We start from the raw sequence: 19,449 nt of genomic DNA on the forward strand, positions 1-19,449 counted from the left end.
GTCTGTCAAGGGGCTGCCTTCCAAAAAAAAAAAGCTATTTTTTTGTGTGCATGTTAGCCACACCTGTAATCAGCGTAGGTGGGCAGGGGTGCTGTGTTGCTGTCTGTCAAGGGGCTACTGCCCAAAAAAACAAACAAATTGTTTTGTGTGTGGTTGTGTGCATAGTGAGTATTGAGGACAGTCACATGACTTTAGAGCAGGATCCACAAACCAGTCTTGCAGCTGCCGGCAGCAGTCATGATGACGATGCAAGGCCGTCAATGTCAAATATGAAGGCCGATGTACCAGGGCTTACGTCTGGCCAAAAAGTCAGGCTAAAAAAAATCTACTTTTACCCTGGTAAAGCAAAAAAAATGTAAAGCTATGTCAGCTTTAGAGAAACAAACAATTGGCAATATGCCATTCACTACACAAAGTGGCAAGGAAAGGATAAGGCATTGGCCTGTACTTATGATGACTGATGGTTCTAATAGTTTAAGCCCCTCAGCTTGTAGGAGAGGTACAAAAAAAAATGTTAAGACGAGTAAGACACCGGAACCAACTGTGCTCTGAAAAATCACAAATCCCCAAGGAGAGTCCAAGTGTGTCCGCTGTTGCCATGTGTGAGCCTGACTTTTCTAGTAATACTGTACTTGAAGAGGATCCTCCTTCCACCATTTGTGTGCCTTATGACGTAGAAATTGAGAATGCTTCTGTGGAATTGCACAAGGAGGATGAGGAGGATATTTATCTAGTTGGTGATAACAACAAGGATGATTAGGGTGTTGCTGATGATGAGGATGTTGATGGCAAGGATGTTTGTGTAAAAACAAAATCAGGCAATTCACTTCCATTGTGTGGAATTATTTCCACCCAAATCGGGACAACCTTTGCCAAGCCATTTGTAACCATTGCCAAGTAACAGTGAGTAAAGGTAAGGACCTTAATCATCTTGGAACCTCCTCCCTGTTACATCACATGCAGCGCATTCATCAAATTGGAAGGGTTATTTAAAATTCTAAAACTTTAGGGACAAAAAAAACGAAACAACAATCAGTCCAGTGTCACTTAGCTGCTCCCTTCTATCTGGATCCAAGCACCTGCAATATCCACCGCCAACACCTGCATCATCATCAACATCCTCATTTGTGATCGGAAGTAGTCCTGCATCCAATTTCATAAGCATGACTGACTCCTCTCCTATCATTGATTTCTCAGAAGGATCCTTGAGTGCTACGCCTGTTGCTGCTGCTGGGGGTGGATCTTCATCCCAGAAAGGGACCAAAAAGACTACTACTAGTAATTTGAAAAAACAAATGACTATTAAACAGTCCTTTGATAGAGGAAGTAAGTATAGTATAACAGCTGTCACCCAGTTTCACAGCAGATCACTGACGCCATGGCGGCTGTACTAATATTAGATGGTGAAATAATAAAAAATGAGGAAGATAGTGTGGAGGAAGTGCAAAAGGAGGATTATGGGGAAATTTGGGTCCTATTTGACGCTAATGTGGATGTTGATGATGAGGATGTGGTTTGCGTAAATCAACCACCAATGTCAGCAGTTCTTGCTCATGATAAAAAGAAAGCCAGAAAAGCCACGTCTTGGGTGTGGAGTTATTATAATACTAATTCTGACAACAGTTGTGAAGGCATCTGGCCCTGATTCAGAGCCGGACGCTCTGACAGAGCGCTCGCTCTGAATCAGGGCCATCCTTCTCTTTTTTTAGAGCGGCGTCCTGGTCACTCGCATAGCTGTGGGTGACCACCCACAGCTATAGCGAGCAGCCAGGAAGATGGTCGCGAGGGTCAAGACCATCGCGACCATCGGGCTTGCGACGAGACCCTTGTGGTAGGGTCTCGTTGCCGCAAGCTCAAGATTGCTTTTGGCTCTGACAGAGCCAAAAGCACTCCCACTGACATCACTTGTGATGTCAGTGGGGCCGGCCCTAGAAGGTAGGCGTTCCCATGGGAACGCCTCCGTCTGGGCAGACACGCCCCTGGTCCGCTCACCAAAGGGGGCGTGCTGTCACTCAACATAGGCAGCACGCCCCCTTTGTAGCAAGACCCGGAGCGACGGCTTGCCCGTCGCTATCCGGGTCTCGAGCATGCGCACGACGGAGCCGCCTCCGTCATGCGCATGCGCACTGGGCCAACGTCGACCAGCTTGCGAGCGCTCAGCGCTCGCGAGCGGGTCTGAATCAGGGCCACTGTTCCATTTGTAAAGCCAAAGTTAGCAGAGGAAGGGACGTTAACCATTTAGGCACCTCCTCCCTGTTACGTAATTTGCAGCGAGTTCATGCAAGTTGTTTAACAAAATTATAATAATTTGTAAATTAATAACAAGCAGTCCAGTATCAGCTACCAGCAGATTGGTCCAGCACATGCAATTTCCACCACTAATTGAAGGTAGTCCTTCCAAAAAATGTTTTGTAGGGGCCCAGACAAACCAAGGAGTTCAGCCACGATAGTGTCAGTCCTAGTGGCTAAAGTGCTTGGTTTGTTAAACTGTGCATGTCCTTTTTAATATCCCACAAAAGAGTGGGTGGGAGGGACAATTCCATCTTGCATCTCTTTTCTTTACAGTTTGCACAATTTGGGGCATTGCATTGCCGACTGACATTATTATAGTTTATTAAACTGCCATCCTGTCTGCCACTGCTGTGTGGCAATGTTTCATAGATGTCTGATATTTTTTTTAAACTGCTGTGAGTTTGTGCCGCTGCTCTGTTGCTTACTTTAGCCAGCCAGCTAGCTGCAGCCTTTGGCCTGTATTGGTGAAAAATAGTTAAATCAGTATTGTGAGCTGTGAGGTGGTTAAATATGCCTAGAAATGCCTGAAAATTATTGTCATTAAGGTTAATAATACTGTAGGAACAAAAATAGGCCCAAATTATGTGGTTTTAGCTGTTTATATAATTTTTTGGAAAAAATACAGATCCAAAACCAAAACCGAAAAACAAAACACCAAGGAAAAAGATCTAAAACCAGATCCAGATCCAAAACCAGGGGGGATCCAGATCCAAAACCAAAACCACAACCACAACACGGGGGTCGGCGCACATCTCTAAAAATAACCATTTAGTAATCAGAAGGAAAAAACAGGAAGTGTGAGCTGAAAGTACATAATAAATGTGAAATTCAGTTTTCTTTCGACACACATACTGTATGTGTGAGTCTGTGTATGCTCACACCTAAAGCCAAAGTCGTCATGGCGCCGATGTCCGTCATGATTCTCTTCCTCTGTAAGTATTGAGTTTATTTGTAACATAATAATGGGATAAATTAACAGCAAAACCATAAAGAGTGAGACAGAAAAACTGTGTAGACTCTTAATATAAGTATAACCAATGCAGGGAAATTACACTAATGATACCATTTGCATGTATATATCTCTGTTGTTCTTTTTATATATAACTGATACATAATGGGGGTAAGGTGCAATCAGGGAGATTGCTGGACTCTTCAGGGAGTCGGGGACATTACTACTAATTTAGGGAGTCTCATATTATTTACTTATCTCCACACTACTCTGAATAATGTTATAAATTCCTTGTAGTTTACTTTATGTTTGGTGATCTGCGAATACACAGGATCTGTACTACTCATGTGCGACAATAGTCACAGTGCCCCCTAATCCGCACCTAGGCCCGTATTCAATTTGAGCTGAGCCGCAATACTTTTTCGCGACCCTGACTTTCCGCCTACGTCACCTGTTCTGCAGGCGGAAAAGTATTGTGGCCGTCCCTGCTTTACCCCGTATTCGATATGGAAGTACGCGAAAACGGGACCCGGCAAAACTGAAACAGGCGGAAAGTACTGTCATTTTTGAGGAAATCAGCCTGACACCCCCCAAAAGATGCTCTGACATGGGGGTTACCTATGGTACCCCCCGATTTGGCTTGCTGAAGGTATTTGGTGATTTTAAACCGGGTCAATAGCTGTTAAATAGCGTTTTTCTATACGTGATGCAGAATAGTATTGCTAAAGTGAAGTTGAAAAATCGTGAAAAATCCACCTGTCGCAAGCACCTGCAATGCAAAAAAACACTTGGGGCATACTTGGGGACCCTCCCAGAGTCTAGGTCGCTAGTTTTTAAGTTTGTACCCCCCAATTTTTTTTTTTTGCCCTCTTTTTCAAAGTCATTTTTTGGGGTGTCCTTAAGCATTTTTTTTACATTTTTTTGACACAGATTACTTTTGGGGGACTGTCTGAAGGCTGCACGGGGGTTCCCGCAACATTGCACCCCAAAACCCAATTTTGCACTTTTTTCCGCCTCCCTTTCATAGGCGAAACTTTTTTGCCTATTACATTGCATTGACTTTCTGCCTAGGCGGAAAGTGTTTCAAACTGAATACGGGGTAAAAGTCAAACAGGCGAAAATGACGTCATTGGCGAAAAGTTTTCGCCAAAAACACGCGGAAACTGAGTTTTCGTCTCAAATTGAATACGGCCCCTAATCGGGGAAAATAAAGGGCATACATGTCTACTCTCCCGGAAGTCGCGGGAGGTTCCTGATTTTTCGGGTAACCTCCCACACCCCCGGTAGAATTGGCATTTCTCCCGAATTCCTGCCCACTTCCTGGTGAAGTGGGCAGAATAGGGAGAATTTACACGGGATCGCGGGTCTCCGTTTAGGGGGCTTAATGATGTGATTCTTCATGAATCGTGTCATTTGGCCTTCCCCCTATTTAAATTCGAGTCAACCGCAGTGCTTAATGGTGCGAATCGTCAGGCCCCACCCCCCATCGCCACCCTCCTGCTTCTCTTACCGGGCTTCTCCCGTGGAGAGAAAAATAAAGGTAGACAAGTATGAGAAGGGGTGGTGACACAGAGTGTCCCAGAAAGCGGTGGCATTTCAGCCCCATTTTCTGGGGGTGTCGAAGCCAGTAACTGCGTCCTTGGATGCAGCCTCACTGGCCCCGGCAGTGTGATTTTCCCATAGACACAGAGTAACTGGAGGGTTACACAGATGTCCGAGGGTCACGCAGTTGATCCGATGTCTACATCTCCGGATGCAGCACTGGATCACAGAAGCCGGCAGTGGGCATCTTTTTACTTAAACCGCATCCTGCAGCTTTTGCATATTACAGCACAGTCGCTGCGTACAAAGACGCAGCAACTGTGCTTCTCCGTACATTTCTGAATCAGGCCCATAGTCATAACTGCACTAGAATCCATCACTTAGATCCATCACTCAGTACTGCTGCTCTGGCTGGGCACTCATTAGTCCGGAAGTAGAGCGTAATGCTGTACTATGGCTGCTTGTACTTTCCCTTCCCTCAGTAAGTTTATTTTTTATTTCGCCTGAGCCCTGATAATCTTTTATTTCCAGTTTATATGGAAACTGCCCATACAGACTTTTATTGCCCTATGGGATATATAAATATTTATTAGTGAGTATCACTAATATAGCCAAGGGTCTGCACTAGCTATGTGTGCCACCGTTGTGGCTTGTAATCCCCTTCCTCTCTCTGGCACATAAATGGTGTGTATGTATGTGAATGCCTTTATTTTTTGGTGAAGAGGTTACCTCAATTTCTTTTTAGTCCATACAGTGTTTCCCTGGGATATGACAGCAGCCTGCTTACCGACATTCTGGCAGCCCCCTCCCCCAGCCTGCTTACCAACATTCTGGCAGCCCCCTCTGGGATGGGGCTAGCAGGTCGGTGCAGCAGGGAAGGTCGGGGCAGAATAAGTGGCAGAGCAGGGGCATGCTAGCGCGATTGCGACATTGCGGCCCCACCCCCGCTTTATAATGCTGATATTACCCGGGAGAGAAGGCAAGTATGAGCCTTCCCCGATGCCTGGGACTGCCCGTCAGCTGCTACACCAGCTGAGCCCTGCAGTAAGCTGCCTGGCAGGCTCTAGTTTCTGCCTCCGTCTGTCACCACTGCTCTCTTCAGATTGCGCCGTGCTGAAGTCCTCTGCATGGTGGGTCCACTTTGAGCATAGCCCACCACTGAGGGGGGATGGTTGAGTGGCATCACACCCTCACGCAGATCTCCACCCCACTCTGGCACCCATCAAGTCAGCTGGCGGCCCCCTAGGGCTTCAAGGGTCCCTGAGTCTTGGCTTCCCAGTCCTCTGCCTCAGTGCTGAGGTCACAGCGGATGGCTGCAGTTAGCTGGCGGCTCCCCATGGCTTAAATTGTGCCAGCCCAGGGGGCAGATGGCACCCTGCCCCCCGGCCCAGTCCACCTCTAGCTGTCCATCCACTTGAAATGCCCATCAAGTGATGCACCCCACACCAGCACCCACTATAGACCGGTGCCCAGACCACATGCTCTGCTTGCCACACCCTTGTCATGCCATTGCCTTAAGTCTAAAGCTGCATACACACACAACGATTGAGTTAATGAACGATTTTAGTAAACGATTTTCTACCTTGAAAAAATGAACTAAAATCGTTTACTAAAGTTGTTCATTTACTATGTTCATTTAAATGTAATGAACGATTTTTATGAACTACAAACGATTTTTGCATATTTACTTGATGAAAATCGTTGAGTTGACAAGTCTGACTGAACTACAAACTACAAACTACCAACGTGAACGCGCATGAACAATAATCGTTCATCGTTTGACTCAGAAAGTGAACGATTTTTTAAAACGATTATCGTTAAACGATATCGTTTAACGATAATCGTTAAAAAAATCGTTGTGTGTGTATGCACCTTACAACTTTGTTATAAAATACAAAGTAGATTATCACAGTTATCTTTTCTAACACAAATAATATGTAAATAACGTATGTTCCAGCCTAGACTAGTATTGTAATGTTTGCTAAAGTGCAATAATAATATTTTTTGTAATTGTTCACTTGTAATTTAGATATGTACACACTGTAGGTAAGAAATGGTGCACTGATTTCACCTAAAATTGTTTATTTGGGTATTAATGAAATATATTTTCATTTCCAGATTATTTGCTATCAGTATTTCATTTAAATATTGGTGAGTATATTTTCATATATTCCAAATGGGTAAACTGTTAATTACCAGTCAGTCTTATTTGCTAATGAATTAAATGTAAACAGAGTTACTCCCTGTGTTGCACATTTAGAGTCAGAGCTGCAGGCTGGCGTGGTGATTATTTGTACCGCACCTGCTCCATAGCTGCAAATACACAACTTTGAGCAACAGGGAGCAGGGCAAGGAGGCAACACTGAGGCCCTGTGGAACCTGTATTTAGGACTCTATTAACGTAGCAGTGAAAAGCCCTTTATCAGTGATCACAGGGCTTTTCACTGCTTCCTCCTATTCATAGAAGAGGTTACCATGGAGAAATCTCAGATTTCACCAGCGGTGCCCCTGATTAGTATACACATCGCTTCCCCATATAGTAGTATGGATCGCTAATGCATCGCAGTACAAGAACAGTGAACTGCGATCGCACTGCGATCAAGCAGAGCATGGAAAGCCAGTGCAGAGTGAGTGACAAGGAGATAGTGTTTGGTGGTGGTGAAGTGGGTTGGTTGGAGAAACGCGTGCCTGTCCATTTCAACGCCTTTACAGGTGCATGCATAAATTAGCCACTGCGTCAGCATACGCAGCTTGAGTATTTACTGCGTGAAGAAAGGTTAGCAAATTCTCAGTAAGGTTTGACCTGCTGTATTTGTGTGTTAGGCACCGATAAACTTCGATGTTACCAATGTTTTGGCTGGACTGCAAGGTATTACGAATGTGAGATAGGGGAAGTGGGCGTCCTTTTGTTGTCCGTGCGACAGCTTTGCGATGGCAGATATTAGCATACTTTCGCAGCAGACCTGCGTGCATGATTGCAGCCACGATCGCATTAGCAGTTCAAGCTGAATCAGGCCCAGTGTGTTTAAGGCAGTGTTTCCCAAAGTGTGTGCCGCAGTGTACGTACAGGGGTGGCGCGAACGGCTGGTTTATTCTCAAAGCGTAACAGGCGATTTTTTTTAATCAGGTGCTATAGGGAGAATAATGAGTCCTCCCTAGCCTTGTCTCTGGGGCCATGCGGTTCTCACAATTCTGGGAGAACTTCATTAGGGAAGGGCCAGGTGGGGGTCAGGATACAGAGCAGCAGCTCCACACCTTCCTTCCCTCTGCTCTATAATGAGACTCCAGGGTCAGAGGAGCATGTGCTGAGCCCTGATTGGTGGAGCTCAGCACATTCTCCTCTGACCACAGCAGAGGGCGGGAACTACAGCAGCATGTGCTGGCAGCATGGAGGAAGGAGCTGCTGGCTCCACATCAAGGTGAGAGAGGTACTGCAGTCTGTTCCATCAGGTTGTGTCTATGTGTTTCTCTCCCTGCCTGTGTGTATGTATGTGTGACCCTGCCTGTGTGTGTGTATGTGTGACTCTGTCAGTGTGTATGTATGTATGTGTGATCCTGCCTATGTGTATGTACAGTATGTATATACAGTATGTGTCTATGTGTGACCCTGCCTTTGTGAGTGTATGTGTGACCCTGCCTTTGTGTGTGTATGTGTGACCCTGTCAGTGTGTATGTATGTATATGTGATCCTGCCTATGTGTGTGTATGTATATACAGTATGTGTCTATGTGTGACCCTGCCTATGTGTATACAGTATGTGTCTGTGTGACCCTGCCAGTATGTATGCGTCTATGTGTGACCCTGCCTGTATGTATGTATCTATGTGTGACCCTGTCAGTATGCGTGTGTATGTATGTGTATTTATGCATGTGTGAGTACATAATAAAAAATAACCCTAAATGCAAGGCAAAAAGAGATGATTGTAAAGCTGCTGCTTCAAGGGACTGGCAGGCTTTTAATATACTATATACCAGTAAAAAGAAAAAGAAAGCAGCGCTACCACAATCACTATACAATATAATCAGTTACCGCTTGAACCCATATAAATTTATTTTCACAAATATGCATTTCAATATATTTTATTTTACACTCTAAAACTAGCTGGGGTACCCGGTGTTGCCTGGGTTCAAGACTGGACCTGTCCCTTGAGGTTGCATGTCAGTCAGCATCAACTGACCGACGCGTTAGTCTTGCAGCTGGGAACTTCATGGCCCTGGATGCTGCATATCTAGCATTGAGTGATTCCCTCTCCCTCGACTGGCTGCTTGTCTCTTTTATATCCCTTTTACACCAAAGTCCCGGGTCTGACCCGGGCTTTGGAACACGTTTCCAACTCAGATCAGACCCAGGACAGACCCCTTTCACACTGCAGCGCAAGTTATGCCTGGGTTGGCACCATTCACACCGGACCTGGCGTTGCAGTGGATGTTTGGAGATGATACAAGCTACCCATGCTGGATTCCCGGGTCGCTAGATCCCCGGGTAACTTGACCTGGGTTGAGCAGTTGATGCACGTTCACGTGCAAAAACCCAGGATTTTCATGTCAGTGTAAAAGGGGTATTATTGAGCTGCTTGTGCTTCCTCACACCTTGTGTGTCGCCTCACACCTTGCCTCTATTTTAGTTCTGGCAGCTGCGACCCAGACTGGCTGTTTTTTTTTTGGTGGCATGGCTATTCTAAAACGTAGGCCCTCATTCAGAGGCGGTCGAAAGAAGCGATCGCTCTCTTTGACTGCGGGTGCCCGCTTGATTTTTTAAGTGCGGCCTCCTGGTCGCTAGCTAAGCTGTGGGTTACCACCCACAGCTTTAGCGACCGACCAGGTTGATGGTCACGATGGTCAAGACCATCGTGGCCATCGGGGCTTGCGACGAGACCCTAAGGTTGGGTCTTGGCAACCGCAACCCCAGGGAGCTTCCTGCTCTGAACGAGCAGTAAGCTCCCCACTGACATCACTGCTGATGTCAGTGCGGCCGCCCACAAAACAGCAGGCGTTCCGTTTGTGAAACCACCCCCCCGCCACACCTACAAAACGGGGCGAGCTGTCAATCAACATCGACAGCCACCCCTTTTGTAGTGAACTCCGGAGTGAGAAAAATTGTCTCTCGCTCCGGGGCTTGCACACGCGCAGTGCGGCCGCTGTGCATGTGCAGGGCCTAAACATTGACCCAGTTGCGAGCGCTCAGCGCTCGCGACCGGGTCTGAATGAGGACCTTAGTCTCTGGTTGTGCTTTAACAGTGCATGGTCCTGAAAAGGATCACACTTTTGAAGAGATGTGAACAGAAGTAAAGTGAGTTTGAATGTAATATACTAAAGGGGGAAAGGTTTGATAAGGAACACAGAAGTCATTTTAACTATGAAAATTTAAGTTCAAACCTAGGCAAAAATCTAATCCTGGTCAAACTACACCACCATGCCAAATTTGGTGAACCTAGGTTCAAAATTCTGGCCGTGCATAAGGGACAAACAGACAGAAAAACACACACACTTTCTTGCTTATTATATAGAAAATAATAATCGTGATTATTTTATTAGACTAGTAAACATCTGGAAAACTCGGACAATGTGGCACATTCTTCTACACAAGTTTGGGCTGAATGCACATAAATCTTTGTACCACCCCTATCTTTCCAACCCGGACTTTTGACATGGTAGGGCCTCGTATACGTTTACCATATATTGAGCTCAGCGTGTGAGTGATATAGGAAGACTTGTTAATAAATCCACTAAAAAGCCCTTCACGTTCCAAGAGGCTAGTGAGAATTATCCCACATTAACAACTTACCCTCCTACATTTTTGCAAGGCCAGCACTATATTAGCTCAGTTGTGCCAGTTTTTTCAACCTTGGTTTGGGATATCCCATTGGATACCCTCATACGAACCTTATCCCTGACAACAAAAGCCATTTCCATCATTTATACCTTTCTTCAATCTGTATTTTTACCTGATAATTCTCTCAGAAATCTTGCTCCTTGGCTCTCCCGATTTCCTACTTTAACAGCGGATGACTTAATTCGATCTCATGATATTCTTCATATACCACAATGTGTCTAAACATCTTACATAGGTCTTATTTATCCCCCCCATAGGAGTTTTTTGATATGTGCCTCAGCAAATTCGAATTGTCAGAAATGTGGGGCTCAATCAGCAGATTTGTCTCATTGCCTCTGGGCATGCCCCATAATTTGTGATTTCTGGCTTCAGATATGGGCCTACTCCATTGCTAATTTGAACAATTATGTTCTTTTTTACGTCAGAATGGGCTTTGTTTGGAATACGTCCCTTCCTTACCCATGCTACTCAAGGTGGCAGACGCCTCTTATTGGCATTAAGTGCAGTGGCTTGTAAGGCCATCCTACAAAGCTGGAAAAATTCCCTCCCACCCTCACTTTTACTTTTTAAAGCCAAATTACATTACTTGTGTAAAATGCATTCGGTTGAGGTTATCCTGGGTAAAGATCTAAAAATGAAGACATTTTTCCTCATGTTTCCTCCATCATTTCCTCATATATACTGTAGACACACTTTCTGCTTCTATGCTTTTCCAAATCCATCATAGTTTATAGAACTCAACCTGGTATCTGTTATACCCCTTTTACACCGGAGCTAAAACCCGGGTTTTTGCAGGATTAACCCGGGCAGCTCCCTGGTGTAAAAGGGGAGAGAGTTGAATCGCCCGGTCGAGTGACCCGGCAATCCAACCCAGGTAAATAGCAGGGTTTAGCACGGGCGTAGCCCATGAAACCCTGCTGTGAGAACAGCGCACTCCGGGTCACGATGACCTGGAGTGCGCTGCTTGCCGGCCGATTGGTCTGGCTTCAGTGGCGCTTGGAGATGACGTCATCTCCAAGCGCCCACTTTCACGCCGGGAAAGTCGGGTCTATGCAGACCCGACTCCGGTGTGAGCAGCGTCGACTGTTCCAACTTCGGGTCAGACCTGGAATTTTGGTGGAAAAGGGGTATTACTAACAACTTGCAGCTAATGACCCTCCGATAAGCCTGTAACACTGGTTTTTCTTTTTCTATTTTTTTTTTTACTCTTTTTCATACATTTTTTGGTGGATCATGGGGGAGACGGGAGAAGGTGGCGAACTATCTAGTTTATTTTATGTTGTCCTTATAATAATATGTTGCATAATTTTAATCTTCTTTCATATTGTAATGATTTTCTATGCAAAAGGAACCTATTGGTTCATCCTTTCATTGTTTGGACTTGTGAAAATTATGTCCTTGTCCATTACAATGTCTGATACTTGACGCTTTAATCAAAATTTGTTTTAAATTTTTTTAAAAAAAGGACTTCCGGTTCTGGCGGCTGCATGGACGGCAGCTTGTAATAGTAGCTCCTCTCCCACCTGTCCAAAATACATTTGACATGGCTGTTTATGGCCTCCAACAAGAGCCATCCACAGCCCACCTGTTCCCGAGTCTGCTCAGCGCTGCATGGACACCTCTCATGCCGGGCTAACATAATCGCCAGTAGCAGTACCGGGAGAAGCGCAGCAATGACTCTTAAATGGTGGCGGATGCCACAGGGGATTGGTATGAATGACCGCCACCGGAAGACTGGCAGCAGTGAAGATCCTGACAAGGTAAGTAACTAACTATCCCTAACCTTTCCCCCCCCTAACCCTAACCCACCTTTAGGGGTGCCTAACCCTAACCTCCCCCCTAGTGCCTAACCCTAACCCCCACCCCCACCCCCCGTAAGTGCGTAAACCTAACCATGCCCTCCCCGCAGCCTAAACCTAACCCTCCCAGGGGGGTGCCTAACCTAACCTCCCCCCGGGCGTGCCTAACCCCAACCCCCCTTCCCCTAGCCTAACCCTAAGCCTCCCGGTGGGTGCCTAATCCTAAGTCCCCCCTGGGAGCCCCTAACCTAACCCTCTTCCCCCGCGGTTGTACGCACCCACTGCCCGGCTTACCTTCGTTCGGTATGCCGGGCGTCGGTCTCCCGGCATAGGGATGATAGGCGTCAGGATTTCGATGCCTATTATTAGTCCCCTGTTGGGATTGCACAGTCGTGAAGCCGGAGGTCGGCATGTAGACCGTCGGCTTCCTGACTGCATCCCTGCCACAGACAGTGTACACACAACCTGCTCTCCCCTGCATAACTCTCCTGCAAATGATGACTCCAGAGCTTCAGATGTTGTTTCCCCAGGTACTCCCCCCATCAAACTCCCCAGTGACATATGGTGATATGGTGCAGGCCATGATTAGGGAAGCTATAGCCCAGACTGCTGATATTAAAAGCCAGCTTTCCCAAAGAGTGGTAACCACAGAACAGCTAGTGGGAGAATTATTTCAAGATGTAACTGACATGAAAAATTCTGTTAATAATACTTCAAAATCCCATAACCAGTTTTGGAATAAATTGGATGACTTGAGAATAGGTCACAACGTAATAACCTTAGAATTATAGGTCTGCCTGAGTCCTTCAAAGGTACAAGTTTGTCTGATTTTATTCGCAATACACTCCCGGCCATGCTGCACGCACAGGATGCATGTGCGGACTTGGTAATTGAACATGCTCATCACATAGGGCCACAGCATACACATGAAGGAGCCAGTCCTAGAGTTGTTATAATCAAGTGCCTAAATTATCTACACAAGGAAGCTTTATGGATGGCTTCTCGTAAGAATCGTAATCTGGTCTGGGAAGGACATAAACTTTACATTTTTCAAGATTATGCTGCCGAACTTACTAAAGCTCGTAAGGAGTTTTCATCTCTATGTGCTCATTTGATTCATGACAGCAAAAAAAATGCACTTTTATGTCCTGCACACCTTAGAATATATGATGGCTCCTGTTTTGTGGATTTCCTCACAGTACCAGATGCAGAAGACTATCTGAAGGAGTTACAATAAAGTCACGCAGTCACTCGTGGTTCACCTGAGACCTGATAATGTTTCTTGAGAGTCACGTTTGCTTACTCAGTGCTTATTGTTAATTATAGTCGAAGCTGATATTATTGACAGTTGGCACACCTGTACTATATAGACAGGGCTGTTATTGTTTTAAAATGTACTATTATAATTACTGGGTGGTAATGATTAGGAATCACTTGCTCTTATGATGGTAGTTGTTTTACTTACTGACTCTCTTCTGGAAGTCTGTATTATTGAAATCCTAATATTATTTCATGCTGATGTCTGATAGTATGTTGTTTGTTTTTCTCATTTGTATTTCTTTTACATTTTGTTTTTCTTTTCTGGTTTTCAGGGGATTTTATCCTCTTCCCTTATTAGTTTTTTCTTTTGGAAATGTACATCAACCTAATCCACAAACATTACCTTATGTTACAATGTTTGAATTGTTTACAACACTCATTAGAATTATGTTATTACCTTTAAGCTGGGTACACACGATATGATGTGTACCCAGCGGTGCGATCCACGATCCGACGGCTGACATATCAGGTGGTCCCCACACACGGAGCGATCTCATGCCCATCCACCCGATATGCCATCCCCCCTCCCCCACCGCATAGACCAGCATGGGATCAACGGATGACTGTCTAGCTATTTATTTCTTAATAAATCTAAAGTTTATCCTCCCTGTGGTTTACAAAAGTGAGTTCATACAAGAAAATATATAATAAATATATATAGACAGAATAATTGATACAAAATCGGTACCATCTAAATAACTATATACTTGATATAGATCTATCTGGAATCTTTATCCCTTAAATGACATGAGCCTATAGGAATTATTCATTTTGTGTGCATGGAGGTAACCTTATTGCTGATTGGAGGAAACTGTCTCCTCTCCTAATAAGCTCAATACTGCTATTTAAATCTTAGCCTTGAGAAAGCTGACCTAAGCGAAATGCGCATCTGTGTTTGCCGTGCGCTGTCCGTATATTTGTAACTTGAAGGAGTTTAATATGTGTGTGTGTGAAATCATATGATACTGCGGACATGCCATCCGTTACATTTAAACAACTTATAGTGCATACACACAGGACAACTGTTAGCGATAGCGATATCGCTGAACGATCTCCCGGGTTTATGGATGATCGATATCGATCATCCAGTACACCGCCAACCCACCAACGACAGCCACCGACCATACGGACATGGTCAAAATTGACCAGGTTGGCCTGCATGTATGGTCGATGGATGATACGTTTATCGTCCATACGTGCCCGCGCATCGCAGGTCATTGGTGGGTTGGAGGCACCGAAAAATGCACAAAAGCGATATGATCAATGTTGTTATCATTCATATCGTGCATTTTAATGATACCTTGTGTACGCACCATTACACATCGAGACATGATGTGTAGAGTGAAAAGATCACAGTGATATTAGATAGAGGAGACATATGGCACTGTGGGATTACTGGTCCCGGCATCGACGGTGCACTGTCTAATCATTATAAAATAGGAATACACTATATGCATGTGATCTTTTATGAATATGTGTGTTTAAATAAGGGCCATCCTTTAATGTGGCATAAAAGCATTGGCGGCACTGAAGTAATGCCAGCTGCAGTGTCTGCGGCGCATGTTACATGCATAATAACAATTGAAAACACATCAGGGGTATATGTGAAAATTACACATTATGATAGTATAACCTGTACTCTGCTACGTGCTATGTATGTTCACAGTAATACCCAGTCTATGAGATAGGTATTATTGAAGGAATATCAGCCACTAACACTGTGTAATACAGACCCGATTATACGCTGATACTAATTACAACATATAATTATCTAATATACATCTGATTTGGAATATGTGGAAATCTTAAACAGCACAGACACTGTGCTAATTGGTATATTAGAATTAGTGACTGAACGAAGTTTAAATATAAAGTCCATATGATTATTGGACTATTTATGCCATCTTACATACATTGGACTATACTTGTGCAGTATAATTATTCACAGTGGATGAAGTCAGAATTTTGAACAATAATACATTGATCTGCATTTTACAGTTAATAAACATATTATATTATATTATATTAGAACTGAAACCCAGCTAAGATATCTATATGGTATCCTGAAAAATTATGAATAAAATCCAGCAACTGATTTTAGAGTGCAGTGGTTTTTTTCACAGCACAATTATATGAGGAGGAATATAAACGCTAATTCTTATAATCAAGAATAACTGGCCTTAACTCTATTTGTAAGATTTGGCAAGAAATCTATCAATACCTAACAGTTGTTAATTTAATAGATATTGTTTACACTAAATGTAGCAATACCACGTAGTAGAATCTCATGATAAGCAAACTGTGATATTAACACTCAGGATTGCAATTCTTCTTCGTGACTAAACACACATAACTCAGAGAATCGTAATATATATCCATAAATAAGGACAGCGCGCAGCTTTGTTTTTAAACTTTATTTCTTTCACATTTATTTCATTCTTTATCACTCTCTACCTATGTAATATCTATTTATTTATATTTCGCTTTATGTGACCTTATTTTAAGGGCATATATTAATAACATACAAATGGGATACGTTTAGGAAGCCGGCGGCCGCAATTCCGGCAGCCGGCTTCCCGAATCCTCTATCCCGCATGTCATTTTCCCGGCACCGGGAGACAGGCGCCCGGCATCCGGATCGAAGGGATGCCAGGCGCCGCGAGCGGACAGCCGCGGGGGGGAGGTTTAGGGCACCGGGGGGGGAATTAGGGTTAGGCAACCCCCCCCGGGAGGGTTAGGCTAGGGGGAGGGAGGGTTAGGGTTAGGCACCCCCGGGGGTTACTTAGGTTCAGCCAGCGGGGAAGGGGGGGTTAGGGTTAGGCACTTGGGGGGAGGTTAGGGTTAGGCACCCCTATGGAGGGTTAGGGGGGTTGGTTAGGTTAGTAAGTACTTACCTTAGGGATGATCGGGATTTCCAGCGCTGTTGGGCTTCTGCTGCCGGGCTCTGCTGTTTTGTTGGGCTGCCGCAGCCAGGAACCGAACTGCCGGTCATGCGGCAGCCGGGATCCCATGCCGTCTTAGGTTTAGGGTACGGGAAAGGGGATGTTAGGTTTAGGCACTTACAGGGGGGTTAGGCACTAGGGGGGGCACTAGGGGTGGAGGTCAGGTTTAGGCACCCCTAAGGGAGGGTTAGGGAGGAGAGTACTTACCAAAAACTCCTGTCGGGATCTTCACCCCTGTCGGCATTCTCGCATCAGGATTTCAACAGCTGGCCATGCGGCCGGCGATATTACATACCGATTCTCCCCCAACAATATAATAATATAAAGTCCACTTTATCATATTTAGTAATATAATCAGTGCAATTTTTTTTAAATATTGCAACCTGCATTATAACTCCCTGTGTGTTTTCTGTAGTGTAGTGCTCCCTTTATTAGAATAGCAATATTTTGTGACCCTTCCTTTAGTATTTAATTTAATGTATGCCCCATCAGCATAATAATAAATACAATGGGCCTGATTCAGACCCACTCGCGAGCGGCTGTCCGCTCGTAAGTGGGTCAATGGTGTGCACTGCGCATGCGCATGACGGAAGGAGCTCCGTCGTGCGCATGCGCGAGACGCAACGAGCGAAGGACTTTCCTTCGCTCGTTGTGTCTGATCAAAGGGGGCGTGCTGTCGATGTTGATTGACAGCACGCCCCCTTTGGTGGGCGTGCCTGCCAGACGGAGGCATTCCCAAGGGAACGCCTACCGTCAGAAGCCGGCCCCACTGACATCACTAGTGATGTCAGTGGGAGTGATTTTGGCTCTGATAGAGCCAAAATCACTCCTGGCCTTGCGGTTGAGAAACTCAACCGCAGGCTTCTGCTCGCACTGGCGATGGTCGCGATGGTCAAGACCATCGCGACCATCATCCTGCACGCTCGTATAGGCTGTGGGTGGTGACCCACAGCTATACGAGCGTCCAGGAGGACGCTCCATATTTATGGAGGTGGGCCCTGATTCAGAGCGAGCGCTCTGGTCAGAGCGTCCGGCTCTGAATCAGGACCTATATCCCCTTTAGTACATTTATCTATATTAAAGCTTTATCTATCTATCTATCTCATATCTATCATCTATATATATATATGGATATCATAAAGGACAATTTTTAAATGTTAAGTGTAGTTTTTTATATAAATTTGTTATGGAGCACTTTGATAGTAATGATTTAATGCCCTTTAATAAATATCACATGAACGCAGTGATTACAGATACAGATATTACCTGCATATACCTGATATACTGTCCTATTTCTTTTCTCATTGAACAGGAAGTGAAGCAGCAATACGAGCCATCCCCAGCACACTGGTTACAAAGGGAGGAAATGTAACAATCCAGTGTTCAAGTAACAATTATGTAGTGGAGGGATTTCGTTTATTTATAGGAAAGGGAAATAACAACTATAGAGATGCAACAGGTGATGGGAAAGTGGCAAACTTTACTCTCACTAATGTTACTGATAGTGATTATTACAGCTGTATCCTCAGACATTGGAATTATCCAGGATTATGGTCTGATCCAACAAATTATCTACAATTAACAATAATAGGTAAGTGTCACGGCCAGGGTATTTCAGCATGGCGCTAAGCGGGTGTTACCTGTGAGGTAGTTGTGGCGCGGGCTGTCTGGTGGCGGAGCTGGTGTCTGGCGGGGGGCTTTGGCTGCGCGCGTTGTTGTGCGGCCCTGTTGTCACTCTGCGCTGGTGAGGCCTGGCGGCGTCTCCGTTCCGTTTGGCATGGGCGCCGCCATCTTGCCTTCTGGCCATGTGATGCGGCTGGCCAATCCTGGTGAGTCACATGTTCCCTCCGGCCAGTAACAGCACGGCATGGGGCATTTAGGAAGGGTCAGTGCCTTCCTTCTTTGCCAGTGCAACGTGTATCTCAGCCTAGCTGAGAGGGAGTTCTCTGTGCTTTCCTGTTCCTGTGAATTCGCTGTCTGCCAGTCTGCCTGACAGCTCCTAGCTCCCACTGGACTACACCGCTTCCTCCATCACACTTGCCCATACCTGAGTGCCTGAGCCTGCTGACATCCTGCGCTTTAGTTCACTACCTGTATACCTGGCTTGTTTATTTTCAGTTCACTACCTGCAAACCTGGACAGCTCTAACTGTTTCTACTTGGACATTAACCCTTTTACTCCCACCACAGAACTCTTGTGCACATTTATATATTCCTGGACTTTTATTTACTGCCATTATATGTCTACTCAAGCACTTATTAAAAATTCTAGTTTTATTTTCAAATCTGCTTCTGTGATCGCTCCTGCTACCACCCCGGGTCCACAAACATCCCAGAACATTACAGTAAGTAACTAATGCCTGATATACCATTGTAGTCAGTAGCTGCATGGGGCAGATTAACAATGAGGTGGATGGGAATACAGCCCCAGGCTTCCACTTAAAAATACTGTACGCTCCTCATCATGACAGTATGAGGATGACCAGTCACACAGCTGGCCCCACGGTCACCCATAATTCATAAATACTAAAATTGTATTTTTATTCTCCTCACAAAATTATGCAATATTTATATTTTTACGGATTTAGAAAGACATTGGGGCTGTACATGCCCATATGGTATGGTCACACTTACACAGCACTGGCCACACCCACACAGCACTGACCACACCCACTCAGCACTGGTCACACACCCACATGGTCCTGACCACACCCACAGCACTGGTCACACGCCCACATGTTATTGGCCACACCTCCTAGGCTTCTCATAATAGT

General features: G+C 45.1%; 1 protein-coding gene across 1 annotated transcript in view; it reads left to right on the forward strand.

The window, feature by feature from the left end:
- The first annotated feature begins 3,159 nt into the window (after positions 1-3,159).
- Positions 3,160-19,449, forward strand: part of LOC148501067 (osteoclast-associated immunoglobulin-like receptor) — a 49,435-nt gene continuing 33,145 nt past the window's right edge. The window contains exons 1-3 of the mRNA XM_088450989.1: positions 3,160-3,224; positions 6,902-6,934; positions 17,989-18,267. Of these exons, the coding sequence (XP_088307115.1) occupies positions 3,164-3,224; positions 6,902-6,934; positions 17,989-18,267 (373 nt within the window). The 5' untranslated portion in view covers positions 3,160-3,163. The remainder of the gene's footprint in view (positions 3,225-6,901; positions 6,935-17,988; positions 18,268-19,449) is intronic.

This window comes from Taudactylus pleione, unplaced genomic scaffold (assembly GCF_031769625.1).
Source record: "Taudactylus pleione unplaced genomic scaffold, aTauple2 ptg000535l, whole genome shotgun sequence".
Taxonomy (NCBI): domain Eukaryota; kingdom Metazoa; phylum Chordata; class Amphibia; order Anura; family Myobatrachidae; genus Taudactylus; species Taudactylus pleione.